We start from the raw sequence: 12,359 nt of genomic DNA on the forward strand, positions 1-12,359 counted from the left end.
AAGAAAGTGTACTATGTGTGCGGATTATTTAAACTTTGATTGGTGGTACATACAATGTCCTTTAAGTGCATACGACTGGCATAATATTTGCGTGTTTAAAAATTGTCAAGCACGACTATTTTCTGGGTAGATAGGTGATGGGCGGGGGACACTTTTGACCCAGAGCACAGGAAAATTGCTCAGATAACAATTTAGACTAGAGACATGATAATCAGGCCTTCAGTGATTTTGATCGGGAGGGGGTGGGGGGGGGGGGGGGGGGGTTGCGCGTCATTATACCCTGCTTCAGTTAAAGCCAGAGAGTTGGGAGATAAATCCCCCTAGGGAACATTAGCAAACATCCATTTTCTTCTGATTTACGCTGCAGCGACTCTGCATCAGACCGTGTGGAGACGAATTCTATTTCACTTTTAATTTGGTCTATTTTAATATCTCCATAAAACTCGCTGAGCATAGTCGTCACTGAGGCGATCACATTACGATGGCCCAGTGTCCATTTTAATCGTCGGAAAGTCAATCAATTTTATATGAGCTTCAATGTGAAATAGGTGCAAGAATTAGGTCACATCTCCCGTTTAAGAGATGCATAGCCCACAGTTATTTCAGGTGGATCGTCATCCATTTCTGAGGTCTAACTCAGTCTTATTTTCTTGTAGACAACCCATGGAAAAACATGCTATAGTCAATAATTAACACCAAAGCACGAGCCCTGACAGCTGACTTGACCAACAATGGACCACGTGACCAAAACATATTGCAAAACATAGCGTGATAAAGGACTGTGTATGATCTTTGGTTGAATGTGATTAGTAAATAACAAAGACGTAGAACTGACTTTGGATTTGTTGATGTGTTATTGCAAAGGTGGTAGGCAGCCAAAGGAGCTCTTCACGTAGGAGGTTAATGTGTGTCGGTGCTCACTTGTCATCAGTAATTGAAGGGAGTGACTTTTGAAAATGAGGTGGCGAGGATAAGGCCTTTAATTAGATCAGAACTGTGGAGCAGGATTAGAAAACTGGAGCATGCACCACTGTATATACATGAAGGGAATCACTTTGCGTCTTCATATTTGAGGCATTTTGAGGAGAATGGGAATTACAGTATATTAGGCATCACTTGACCCGCACACACACGCACACAAACAAACACACAAACACACGTGATATCGTGTCACACTGATGTCTTATTTCCCTTCCTCGATTCCATTAGAAACTGTGAATAGCCTTACCAGGTTATTGATGGCTCTTTATGGTCAGCAGCACGAATCGTGGAATCTTCCCGCCATCTAGTGGTAAATGTATATATTTATATCAATATTCGATGGAAAAATTGCTATAGTACAAATGTCAAGGAAGAGAAAGACAAGACAGACAATATAACAAAAACCTCGTCGATTCATATACCGTAATTTGCCCCACAAATATGGCTACTGCTGAATAGGACTTCTCTGGCAAAACGAGCCAGTTTGAAAATTAGTTCAGAATAAAGCAGTTTAAAGCTATTTCTAAGCACGCGTTCCAATTGACTATGTACCGTGTTAGGTTGATTGAATGGCACCGAGGCAAAATGGCGGAAAGGTGACAACAACCGTCCCCGTTGGCTCAAAGCGCGCATTAGCAATCTAGCTTTACATATGAGTCAAATAGCCTGATAAATACCACGTGAGAGCAGCTGCGGAAGAAAAGTGGATGAATAATACCATAACATCAGATACACAAAATTATAACATCAGCCATTGTAAAACAAAAAGCATGAAATAAAAGAATTGCCTAACCTGAATATTATAATACGGCGAGGAGCAAAGACGGCAGCGTGTTGTCATTACTTTTTGGTCTGCAGCCGAATTCCCCCAACCTCTACGGGGCAGCATCGTAGTGAAAATCTTTTTAACCATCCAAAAAGCTAGTAAAAGAAGTCAGGCAGGAAAAGTCAGCCTGCTCTGCACGTGTTTATGCATTGATGTTAAGACACAAACGGATAAAAACATAGAAAAAAACAACGCTTCGGTTATACTTTGCCAGTTTTCATTACACATTTGCTTGGTAAGTATGCAGTCCTTTATCTATTGATGCTATTGACCTGTCATTTCTTCATTGTGTTTCCTACTAGCAAGCTAAGGTGACCCGTGTTTCCATCCGTGTTCGAAAACCACACGATGTCAAAAATAATATGCTAATTTAGGTCAATAATTGTACTGCTTGAACTACAGCGGTGTTGCTCGGCGCTATGTCAAATTGAAGAACAATCGCTAAGCTAGGTCAAGCTCCCGCCATTTCAACAATTCATCTATAGGTTAAAAATAAAGTGCAACATGCTTAAACGACCACTTTAGTATATTTCGTGCTGTTTATGATTAAAAATCAAAGTTTGCATCTCTGAGCCGGAATATATTGTCACCCTTTGAAAGACGGCATTTTGAACTGCCACTAGGGCTGCCAAGTCCTTTAAAAATAATAAGGGACACACAGTTTGTAGAGCACGATCACCATTTCATTTTTAATATTATTTTGTTTATGAGAAGTGATTTTTTACGTATTCGTTTCAAGCGTGAGTTAATTAGGTGCATATTTGAGTGGTATAAGCACGTGGAAACATCGAAATGGCTCTACTTACACAAGAATATTAATGTTGAACTGCTGTCATGCCTCCTCTGCTTTCTTATCAGATCTCCTATGCCACTATGAAGTACATTCTGGTCACTGGTGGTGTGATTTCGGGTATTGGCAAGGGCATCATTGCCAGCAGTGTGGGCACCCTGCTCAAATCTTGCGGCCTTCATGTCACAGCCATTAAAATTGATCCATACATCAACATTGATGCTGGCACCTTTTCCCCTTATGAGCACGGTGAGTCATATGAACGCATCGGCTACCTTTTGGGACAGTACAACTAAGATCACACAAACGAATTAATACAAAATGTGTGTGTAGGGGAGGTTTTTGTGTTAGATGACGGCGGAGAGGTGGATCTGGATTTGGGTAACTATGAGCGTTTCCTGGACATCCGCTTGACAAAGGACAACAACCTTACTACTGGAAAGATCTACCAGTCAGTCATCAATAAGGAAAGGAGAGGAGACTATCTGGGCAAGACTGTTCAAGGTAACATAGCAACTATATAAGCTTTTTTCCCCTCAAATATTTCTTTGGATGAGTCATTATTTCCTTTTAAAGTCTATTTAAACTTAAAATGTCTTCAAAATTTGATTGCCATACCACGGACGAGTGTTAACAACCCTCGGTGTGTTCTAAGCCTCCTAGACCAAGTCATCTGCGATAGACTCCCAGACCCCCGTAATCCTCATCAGGATAGCCAGGATGAATAATAAATAAATGAATGATTTGTGTTATGGTTGTTTTTGTCCCCCCTCTCTAGTGGTCCCCCACATCACAGATGCAATTCAGGAGTGGGTGATGAATCAAGCCAAAATCTCTGTAGATGGTGATGGTGTGGAGCCTCAAGTTTGTGTTATTGAGGTCAGTTTGGTCAGCCTTTATACTCATTAGAAATAGACAACTCTTGTTATAATTCACTTTGACGTGAGATGAAAGTGAACAAAGTAACTCTTTCTGTGGCATTAGTGTGATAGTCAGACATTCTACTGCTGTGCACTCCATTGTGTTGTGTCCACAGCTGGGGGGCACAGTGGGGGACATTGAGAGCATGCCCTTCATCGAGGCCTTCCGACAGTTTCAGTTCAAAGTGAAGAGAGAAAACTTCTGCAATATCCACGTCAGCCTAGTGCCACAGGTGGGATCCCGTTGCTTTCTATAATTGTCTGTCTCAGTTTTTTTTCATGATACTTTTGACCGAATTTTTTTCATGGACTAATTTTTGTTCAATCTCAAAAAGTAAACAAATTAGTTCTATTCTGAATTTATTTCTATAACAAGCAATGTATCTACCTGTTGATTTGGTGTGTTTGCTCTGACCTTGGAAAATGAGTATGAATCCTGAATTGAATTAAATTACTGTGTTTTTATGGGTTTTTTTCTTTCCAGCCAAACACTACAGGAGAGCAAAAAACAAAACCCACACAAAATAGCGTGCGGGAGCTAAGAGGTCTCGGCTTGTCTCCTGACTTGGTGAGGCAAGATACAACTACAAAATCAACTCAAGTAGTTGCACTGAATACACATTGAGGCCAACTTTGTGCTTCAGGTAATGTGCCGCTGTGTGACGCCCTTGGAAACAGCAGTGAAAGAGAAAATATCGATGTTCTGTCATGTGGAGCCAACACAGGTCAAAACAGGACTTTCTAACCAGCTTGTAAATAAACATGAATTTCCAAGTAATGAATTAATTTGTCTCTTGCAGGTCATCTGTGTGCATGATGTGTCTTCCGTCTACCGAGTGCCTTTACTGCTGGAGGAACAGGGGGTTGTCAGCTACTTCTGCGAAAGACTCAATCTACCTGTTGAGATGAGGCCCAGAAGGATGCTCTTCAAGTGGAAGGAGATGGCTGATAGGCAAGCCCCCTCGTCTAAAAAAATACTTCTGTCACAATATTGTGGTTTTTCTACAGGAATGCTCATTAAAATCCACAGGATCATTAATCCTTTTTTCCTTTATTCACATTTTAGATCTGACCGACTGCTGGAGCACGTTTCCATCGCCCTAGTAGGAAAGTACACAAAGCTGTCAGACTCTTACACGTCTGTCATCAAAGCCCTGGAGCACTCAGCGCTTGCCATCAGTCACAAGCTTGAGGTCAAGGTATGAAAATGTCTCGTAACAGTCTATCATGGTGTTTCACGATTGTTTGTTTGAACCTGCCTTTTTTTTTTACAGTACATAGACTCAGCCGACCTGGAAGCGGCCACTTTGCATGAAGAGCCTGTGAAATATCATGAAGCCTGGCAAAAGCTTTGCAGCTCTAAGTGAGTTCTTAATAATCGCCACGTGGTGGCAGTAAAGACCCATCTGATCCACTAGACTAGTAATGGCCTAAATTATTATTTATTCAATCATTTTCTGTACCGCTTATCCTCTCAAGGGTCTCGGGTGATGAAGTCTATCCAAACATAATAAGCAGGGGGACACCCTAAATTGGATGTCATGTCAGCCAATCGCTGGGCGCAATGGGACAAACAACCGGTCATGCTCGTTCTCGTATTATATGTTACCCCCAGGCCTGCGTGGCCTTTATCCAGGCGTTCTGGTTTCCTCCCAGATCCCATAAAGATTCTAGGCTGGTTGAACACTCTAAATTGCGCCTATGTATGACTGTGAGTGTGAATGGTTGTCCATCTCCTTCTGCCTTGCAATTGGCTGGCAACCAATTGATATAAATCTATATATAGTAAATATAATATAAACTCTGAAATTTAGTATTGTTTGTACTGTTACACTATCATGTCAACTGAAATTTTTACCACAGCGGTGTGTTAGTTCCTGGTGGTTTTGGTGTGAGAGGAACAGAAGGCAAGATGTTGGCCATAAACTGGGCAAGAAAACAGAATAAACCCTTCCTGGGTAAGAAATCAAAAACATGCCACTTAACACTGTTGGCACAAGTTAATCAAATTCAAAACTAGAACTCATAACGTGTGCCTAGTCGTATATTTGTGTTGTCATTTTTAGAGCACAGGAAATAATTTCTGAATGTTACAAGTATAGCAGCAGAAATGCAGTGTGTCTTGTTCCTGTGCAGGTGTGTGTTTGGGCATGCAGCTGGCTGTGTGCGAATTTGCCCGCAATGTTCTCGGTTGGGAAGGTGAGTGATTATGACGCATTGACTTTTGGTTCCTTCAACTTGGCATCATGTTTGAAATGAATTTTTACCCATTTTGCTTTTTTTTTCCTCAGATGCGAACTCCACAGAGTTCAACCCTGACACGAAGTACCCAGTGGTAGGCCTTACTTCTGCCACTCTTTGCTTCAAACGTCCTTTCAGTGCAATATTGACTATTTTACACACACGTTTTGCCATTCAATTTGTTATTTTTGTCAATTCAGGTTTATGTATATACACTTTCACAAGCTAAACCAAAGTGTTTAGGCACAACACAATAAAAACAGTTCAGTGGAATTGTTTTTTCTCTGCAGGTGATCGACATGCCGGAGCACAACCCCGGCCAGATGGGAGGCACAATGAGGCTTGGTCAGCGGCGAACTATCTTCAAATCCCAAACCAGTGTGCTTAGTACGTGTGCACTTGGGACTACTATGGGGTTTATTTAAAGCCACTTAAATTTAATGAGTTGTTTTCATTACCCTAGGAAAACTCTATGGAGACGTAGACCACGTTGACGAGCGACACCGACACAGATTTGAAGTGAGACTTTGGCATCCGAGATAAATAGATGTTAAGAAGTTGTAGCGTTCTTGGATCAACCTTTTTTTTTTATATATATCTCTGTCCAAATTCAATCTGGGGGTATATTGAAGAGCAAACTTCCTCATTTAGAAAATGATTTTATCTCACTTCACTCCAGGTGAACCCTGAGCTTAAGCACCACTTTGAAGAGAAAGGACTCCAGTTTGTTGGCCAGGATGTCGAGGGAGAGCGAATGGAGATCATTCAGTTAGAGGGTGAGTTCATCGCTGTGAGGCACACGCGTGATAATTGATTTATCAATCAGGCCTAGTCTTTGTCCAATCCTATTTCCAATGCATGGTGCCTTCTAAATTTTCTGAGTCAAGTCCCCACTGTGTTATCAAATGGAAAAAACCTGATGGTGTATTTGGTGTCTTGGTTAATTTTGTCCATAGAGTACACGTACTTTAAAGCATTGTATTTTGTAGACCAAAAGGTAATAATGGGTTGAGTGAAGAACCGCCCGTCGCTCCCTTGTGTTTTACGATTTTGTCTAACTTTGGGACACACACTGATCATGTGAGCATTTTTCCCCCTCCCCTCCTGATTAAAGTAAAAAAAGGACCTATCGCCTGATGTATATGAATTATTAGTACTAATTTATGTCCTCAATCTGGGGGATTTATATTTCATTCCCTTTCCAAAGCACTCGCCACTATTGTTGTGATTGGTCGCCTGAGTCGACGGCGCACGCTTATCAGATGAGGTTGTGAGGGTGCCGACTTCCCTCAAGGGCAACTAATACAAAAAGCTGTTTTTCACAATGCTTAATGCTGGTGCCACAAAACTTAATGCCTTTGTCCTTGGCTCATGCTGAGGCTTGTTAAAAGATTCACTAACACGTTTCCAGTTCAAACACTAATTTTAGGTGCTCTACTATTCAATATAGCGTTATTGCTTTATCTAAAATACAGCATATTGCATTAACATAGTGTTTGCAATTATTTTTTTTCTTTCATTGTGTTTTTTTCTATGCTCTTTATTGGTCTTTTTTTATTGCATGCCTCTGGGATACATTGGATTTTTAGTCCCTTGTTTTATTAGGCTGTCATAAGTGTTGTTTTTGTTTTGTTTTTTATTTAGAGCCTGGTCACTTTTTTATTTTTATTTTTAAACCAATTTGTGATTGTGTTGGGGCATGCGACTGGCAAGTTTTGTTGCTCGGGTTTCTTTTAATTATGAACAATTATTTATGAACTGGTACAGGTAACAACAAATAAATCAAGTGTATTAAGCTCACATGGTGGGATCATAAAATGATTTTGGAAAAATAAAGGCTCTGAATATAAATATATATATTTTTTACTCATTGAATGTTTAAGATTATCTAATAATGCTGCTATTTGTTTTGTTTTTTTTCCTCTCCAGAACATTGCTACTTTATAGGAGTGCAATATCATCCTGAGTTCACCTCAAGGCCTATCAAACCTTCACCGCCCTATTTTGGCCTCCTGTTGGCTTCCGCGGGCAAACTCCAAAGCTACCTGGCCAAGGGCTGTCGCCTGTCTCCACGGTAACCGCGTTACAAGCCTACTTATCGTCATTAATGTGATCACGTTAATGCAATTCCTCCCACGTTGCAGGGACACCTACAGCGACCGTAGCGAAAACAGCTCCCCCGAGGCCGACATCACTGAACTCAAGTTCCCGTCCCTCCTTGCCATGAAAGTGGATGCCTGTGAAAAATATTAGACAAAGTGCCACTGAAAGTAGGTTTTTCAGCCTATTGGGTAAAATATATTGGTGATAGTTTATACTCTTCGGGAATGTCTAAAGTTTCAAGGGACAACTAAAGAAAAAGGGTTTTTTTCTCCCTTAACAATGTGGTTGTGTATTACAAGCACTATAACGTATTATCTCTGGGATGGAATACTGAAGCGAAGGGTAGTTTATTGTGCATTTAACTTTAGAACACTTTTACATAAATGAATTATTTTGCATCGACAAAGATTATACAAGGTCAAGGACTGATTGTTCCTGGAAAAGACTCCATTTTTTCTTTCATGTAGTTTCGTGTACATAGAAATGGTTTTTGCACTGACATTGAGTGTTTTTACATTTTATTATCACTGACATGCATTTTGCAATCCTGTGTGCAGTTCTAGACACGGTTATGAACACAAAATATACATCAGGTTCAGTTTTCTCATTTCTGACTTGACAAAATAAACAGCCTCTGCATAGTGTTTCATTTGTTACTTTTTTACCAGCCTTTTAAAAAAACAAGGGACATTTTCTGCCTTCGGATTTTGATTTTATTTTTCAGCAGCAGCAATTTATTTACCCCCTATTGAGGATGAGCCCTGTACAAATATTTTCAATTAAAAGCATGCAGCACAATTTCACTTTTTCTTATTGCACCAAAAAGATCTGAACAGCACTGTCTTAAATTTCCCCAAAATATTTATTTATCAGAATTATATGTAACCACAAAAAAGGCATTCCTTTAGGCTGAATATGATTAGAGACTACGGTGATATGAACTTGTGAATGTTACTGCAACTACATTAAGGTTTTGACAAACAATGAATCAGAATAATTTATAATACCAAAGGACATGTTTTTTACTTTGAAATATACTGTGCTCTGACCTTTGGTGTACTGTTGGTGTCTGTTACTGCCTTTCCCAGAAGAATCTCTAATTGCAGACTTCCTCTTTTTGGGCTGCATTGTTCCCCTTATGAGGATAAGCCTGTCAAGCTTAAGTAATTATTGCTCATTCTTAACTCATAACTCACTTTCTAACAGACTCCGCCATGTCTTAACCCTTAAAAACACTTGTTTAACTACCTGACAATGATGGCACTGGTGGCTGGGAGGGCTGCCAGTGATCATTTGCCTTTCCTGTCAAAATTTACTTGAATAAGCCTGGTTACACCTAGGCATACATATTAATCATGCAGAAAATGAAACTCCTGTGGGGGCCACATAAGTGGGGCAGCAACACCCCTGTCAACTACTAAGTGTGGATCTAGTGCTGTAAAAAACATGTCCTCCACCTGGTGTCCATAGTTAACTGGGATAGGTTCCAGGACCCCTGCGACCCTTCGGACAAGTGGTATGAATAATGAATGAAAAGGTATTGACCCCCGACCTTGTATAGTCACTTTTTAAGTAGGTGGCTTAGCTGTGAGGTGGACAAATCTAGAAGGAATTTAAGCTTCTTGTGTGTGCCATATCCAATGATATTGTCATAACTTGCTGCAGTAGTTTGGACACCTGATTTAATATCAAGGAAGATAATGATCTATCAAAATCATACTTCTACCAACGCTGATATTGGATTGAATGAATTTTGCATAAATCTTTGTATTGTGTGGCATACTTAATGGAGTGAGTGAGCCATAAATGAAAATAAAGCACCCACACGTGTGTCCCTCCCATTGCTGACGTTCAGCCCCTCCTTTGGTACTCGTGCTTGAACAAGCAAGTTTGCACAACTTTCATTATCACCATCCTGGGTTGTAGGAAGCGCGTCCGTGTTGGATGGCTTGGAATGGAAGGCGCAACCTGGCCTGCGCTCCAACATATGGCGCTTCAATAGCAGTCCCACCACCTGCTTAGTCCCTTTCTGGTGGCCATGGACCCGACCCTGTGGCAGTACCAGTTCCGGATCATCATGCTCGGTGACTCCACGGTTGGAAAGTCGTCTCTTGTCAAGCGCTACACGGAGGACAACTTCCTGGAGACCATCAACGAGACCGTGGGAGTGGACTTTTACGTGCATTTCTTTGAGGTGGAGCCAGGCGTGCGGGTCAAGATGCAGTTTTGGGACACCGCGGGTCAGGAGCGCTTCAGGTGAGGTCTCAAAACACCGGCAATGGACTTTGAAGTTACTTCTTTCAGTCACTATGGGGCTCAGTCAACACCCTTTTGGAATTTTGAAAAATATTGAATTGGATGCCTTTATTGTCATTATACAAGGATAATAAGATATCCACAGAAATACTGTTTGATTAAAACCAGACTAGTCATGAGTTTAGAACTATGACAGAAAACGTTGGAACCCTCCCAAGTTAATTTTAATTAAAATCTGATAAACGATGCTGAGCAACTAACACAATAAACGTACTAAAAATAGTGTTTAGTCGTTTTAATATGATTGCTTGATAGTTGCTGTATTTATGGACTAATAAAGGAGTGCCGTGTCATTTTTGGGGAACCTGCAGCAAATTATGAAAATATCAATGAATATGGCCCACTTATGAAGCTTAAATTCACCGTACATTTTGTTGCATTTCTCAGCTTTAACACTAGGTGGAGCCAGTCACCTAGACAGTGACTGCATTAGCTCAGTAAGTCCAAACCTGACATGTTGAAATAAATGTAGAAAACTGTAGAATTTTGATATTCTTTCTTGTATAAATAAATGTCAAAATATGCAATATTGTTTTGCAAGAGCAAAATGATCTAATTCTCTTGTCTGGACTCTTTCAGGTCGGTGACCCGTTCATACTACCGCAACTCCGTTGGAGGCCTGCTCGTGTTCGACCTGACCAAACGAGGAACATTTGAGCACATCCGGGACTGGCACGCCGAGGTGTGCGAGCACGTGCTACCCCACAAGGTCCTGTTTGTCTTGGTGGGTCACAAGAGTGATGACCAGGGCAAGCGGACTGTGAGCAGGGAAGAGGCTGAGAAGCTGGCTGGAATATTGGGTGTGCCGTATATAGAAGCCTCAGCCAAGGCTGGTCATAACGTCAAGGAGACCTTTGAGCTTCTGGCTCGCCGGATCTACCGGGGCCTGATGAGTGGGGACCTGGATCTGCACGAGGGCTGGGATGGGGTTAAGTGCGCCACGCCATTGGCTCTAGAGGCACACAGGCGTAGCCTGCCTCATTCAGACCCTACACACAAGCAGAAACCGAAATGCTGTGCCTAGAGCAACATTCTCCATCGGTTCTGTATTTCAGTTCCATTTGATTTTAAAAGACACAGTCTCAAAAAGTTTGTATATTTGAAACCAACGGGCTGTTTTTCATGGCCTTTTAAAAATATTCTATCACAAACATACTTGGCAAAGCAGTGTTTTCCCCCCCCCATTTGTATAGATTGTGATATCATACTGAAAAAGTGTCCTGTTTTAGTTTGATAAATTACATAATTTTACGTTAAAATGTTTGTTTTTGGTCAGTAGTAATTGGCAAAAGCCTCATTGTTTGCACTTGTTCATTCTCACTTCTAATTTCAAAAGGCTTCAAAAATTCACATGACACAGGCTTTTTTAATTGTCTTATAATGCTTACATTTGCACAAAAAATGTGTTTTTTTTTTCTATTTTGAAGGTGCTCCTGCATCCCAACTAATTTCTCAATCTCTGAAAGTGAACACATTTGTTTTCACACACAGTGTTCCCAATTATGAGAAGAACGCCCCGGGAAACCTTTCGATATCGGGTCCAAGCAATGTCAAGATGTCATCAAGGCAATTACTGTCGCACCCGGTGTGACAAATGAGCCAACTGTGTCCCTGCAACCCATTTATTTCACCTCCTTAAGCATTCTCCCATAAGAGTTGCAGTTATCGCAGTTCGTGTAAAATGTGTCTCTGTAAATTAACAGTAGCCAAGTGATTATATGGCATTTGATAGCCTGACAAGTCACTGCAAGCATCGATGAAACATTACGCTGTATACATTTACCCCCAGGTTTTCTAGTCCCCCTCCTTAACGTTCATGCTTGGACAACAAGCAAATTTTAAAATGGTTTTGTGAGCTTTGGAGATTATTTTGTTCATACAATACATAACTTGTCATCAAGTGCTGTAAGTGGTCATTTAAGAATGGATGTGAAAAAACATATATAAATATATTATCCCTGGAAGGTACACGACTACATGACTAAAGAATTACTGATCTGGAAAGTCCTCTGTGGAGTTTAATTTGAGGTATGACTTGATGCAGTTTATTTGAGTGTATTGAATGATTAATTTGCTGTATATGTACATTATGTCTGATATTGGACTTTGACTTTAAACAACTAATCACTACCTAATAAATATTCTTATATTCCATTTGGGAATATTTTTTATTATTTATGCA

General features: G+C 40.6%; 2 protein-coding genes and 1 long non-coding RNA gene across 3 annotated transcripts in view; 2 read left to right on the forward strand and 1 right to left on the reverse strand.

The window, feature by feature from the left end:
- LOC144072909 (uncharacterized) overlaps window positions 1–1,668 on the reverse strand; it is a 40,367-nt gene extending 38,699 nt beyond the window's left edge. The window contains exons 1-2 of the long non-coding RNA XR_013299964.1: window positions 1,404–1,668; window positions 1,229–1,285 (exon numbers count right to left, since the gene is read on the reverse strand). This is a non-coding gene — a long non-coding RNA (uncharacterized LOC144072909). The remainder of the gene's footprint in view (window positions 1–1,228; window positions 1,286–1,403) is intronic.
- Window positions 1,669–1,876: 208 nt separating this feature from the next.
- Window positions 1,877–8,505, forward strand: ctps1b (CTP synthase 1b). Its single transcript, XM_077598286.1, has 18 exons — window positions 1,877–2,042; window positions 2,666–2,846; window positions 2,931–3,101; window positions 3,376–3,476; window positions 3,634–3,750; window positions 4,002–4,085; window positions 4,162–4,242; window positions 4,318–4,469; window positions 4,584–4,716; window positions 4,792–4,880; window positions 5,381–5,475; window positions 5,654–5,716; window positions 5,809–5,852; window positions 6,049–6,145; window positions 6,222–6,277; window positions 6,438–6,534; window positions 7,688–7,832; window positions 7,903–8,505. Exons 2-18 carry the CDS (start codon window positions 2,681–2,683, stop codon window positions 8,009–8,011), a joined length of 1,800 nt encoding a protein of 599 aa, XP_077454412.1. The 5' UTR covers window positions 1,877–2,042; window positions 2,666–2,680; the 3' UTR covers window positions 8,012–8,505.
- Window positions 8,506–8,652: 147 nt separating this feature from the next.
- On the forward strand, window positions 8,653–12,331 carry LOC144072906 (ras-related protein Rab-39B-like). The gene is made up of 2 exons (XM_077598289.1): window positions 8,653–10,117; window positions 10,757–12,331. Exons 1-2 carry the CDS (start codon window positions 9,900–9,902, stop codon window positions 11,199–11,201), a joined length of 663 nt encoding a protein of 220 aa, XP_077454415.1. The 5' UTR covers window positions 8,653–9,899; the 3' UTR covers window positions 11,202–12,331.
- The last annotated feature ends 28 nt before the right edge of the window (window positions 12,332–12,359 follow it).

Source organism: Stigmatopora argus, chromosome 4 (genome assembly GCF_051989625.1).
Source record: "Stigmatopora argus isolate UIUO_Sarg chromosome 4, RoL_Sarg_1.0, whole genome shotgun sequence".
Taxonomy (NCBI): Eukaryota; Metazoa; Chordata; class Actinopteri; order Syngnathiformes; family Syngnathidae; genus Stigmatopora; species Stigmatopora argus.

Excerpts from the sequence above, each read along its gene's own strand:
- ctps1b (XM_077598286.1), top strand. The coding sequence starts at position 2,681 with ATGAAGTACATTCTGGTCACTGGTGGTGTGATTTCGGGTATTGGCAAG. Across the intron at positions 5,476-5,653 it reads ACAGAATAAACCCTTCCTGG|GTGTGTGTTTGGGCATGCAG; the intron begins GTAAGAAATCAA and ends GTTCCTGTGCAG. Across the intron at positions 6,535-7,687 it reads GGAGATCATTCAGTTAGAGG|AACATTGCTACTTTATAGGA; the intron begins GTGAGTTCATCG and ends TTTCCTCTCCAG.
- LOC144072906 (XM_077598289.1), top strand. The coding sequence starts at position 9,900 with ATGGACCCGACCCTGTGGCAGTACCAGTTCCGGATCATCATGCTCGGT. Across the intron at positions 10,118-10,756 it reads GCGGGTCAGGAGCGCTTCAG|GTCGGTGACCCGTTCATACT; the intron begins GTGAGGTCTCAA and ends GGACTCTTTCAG.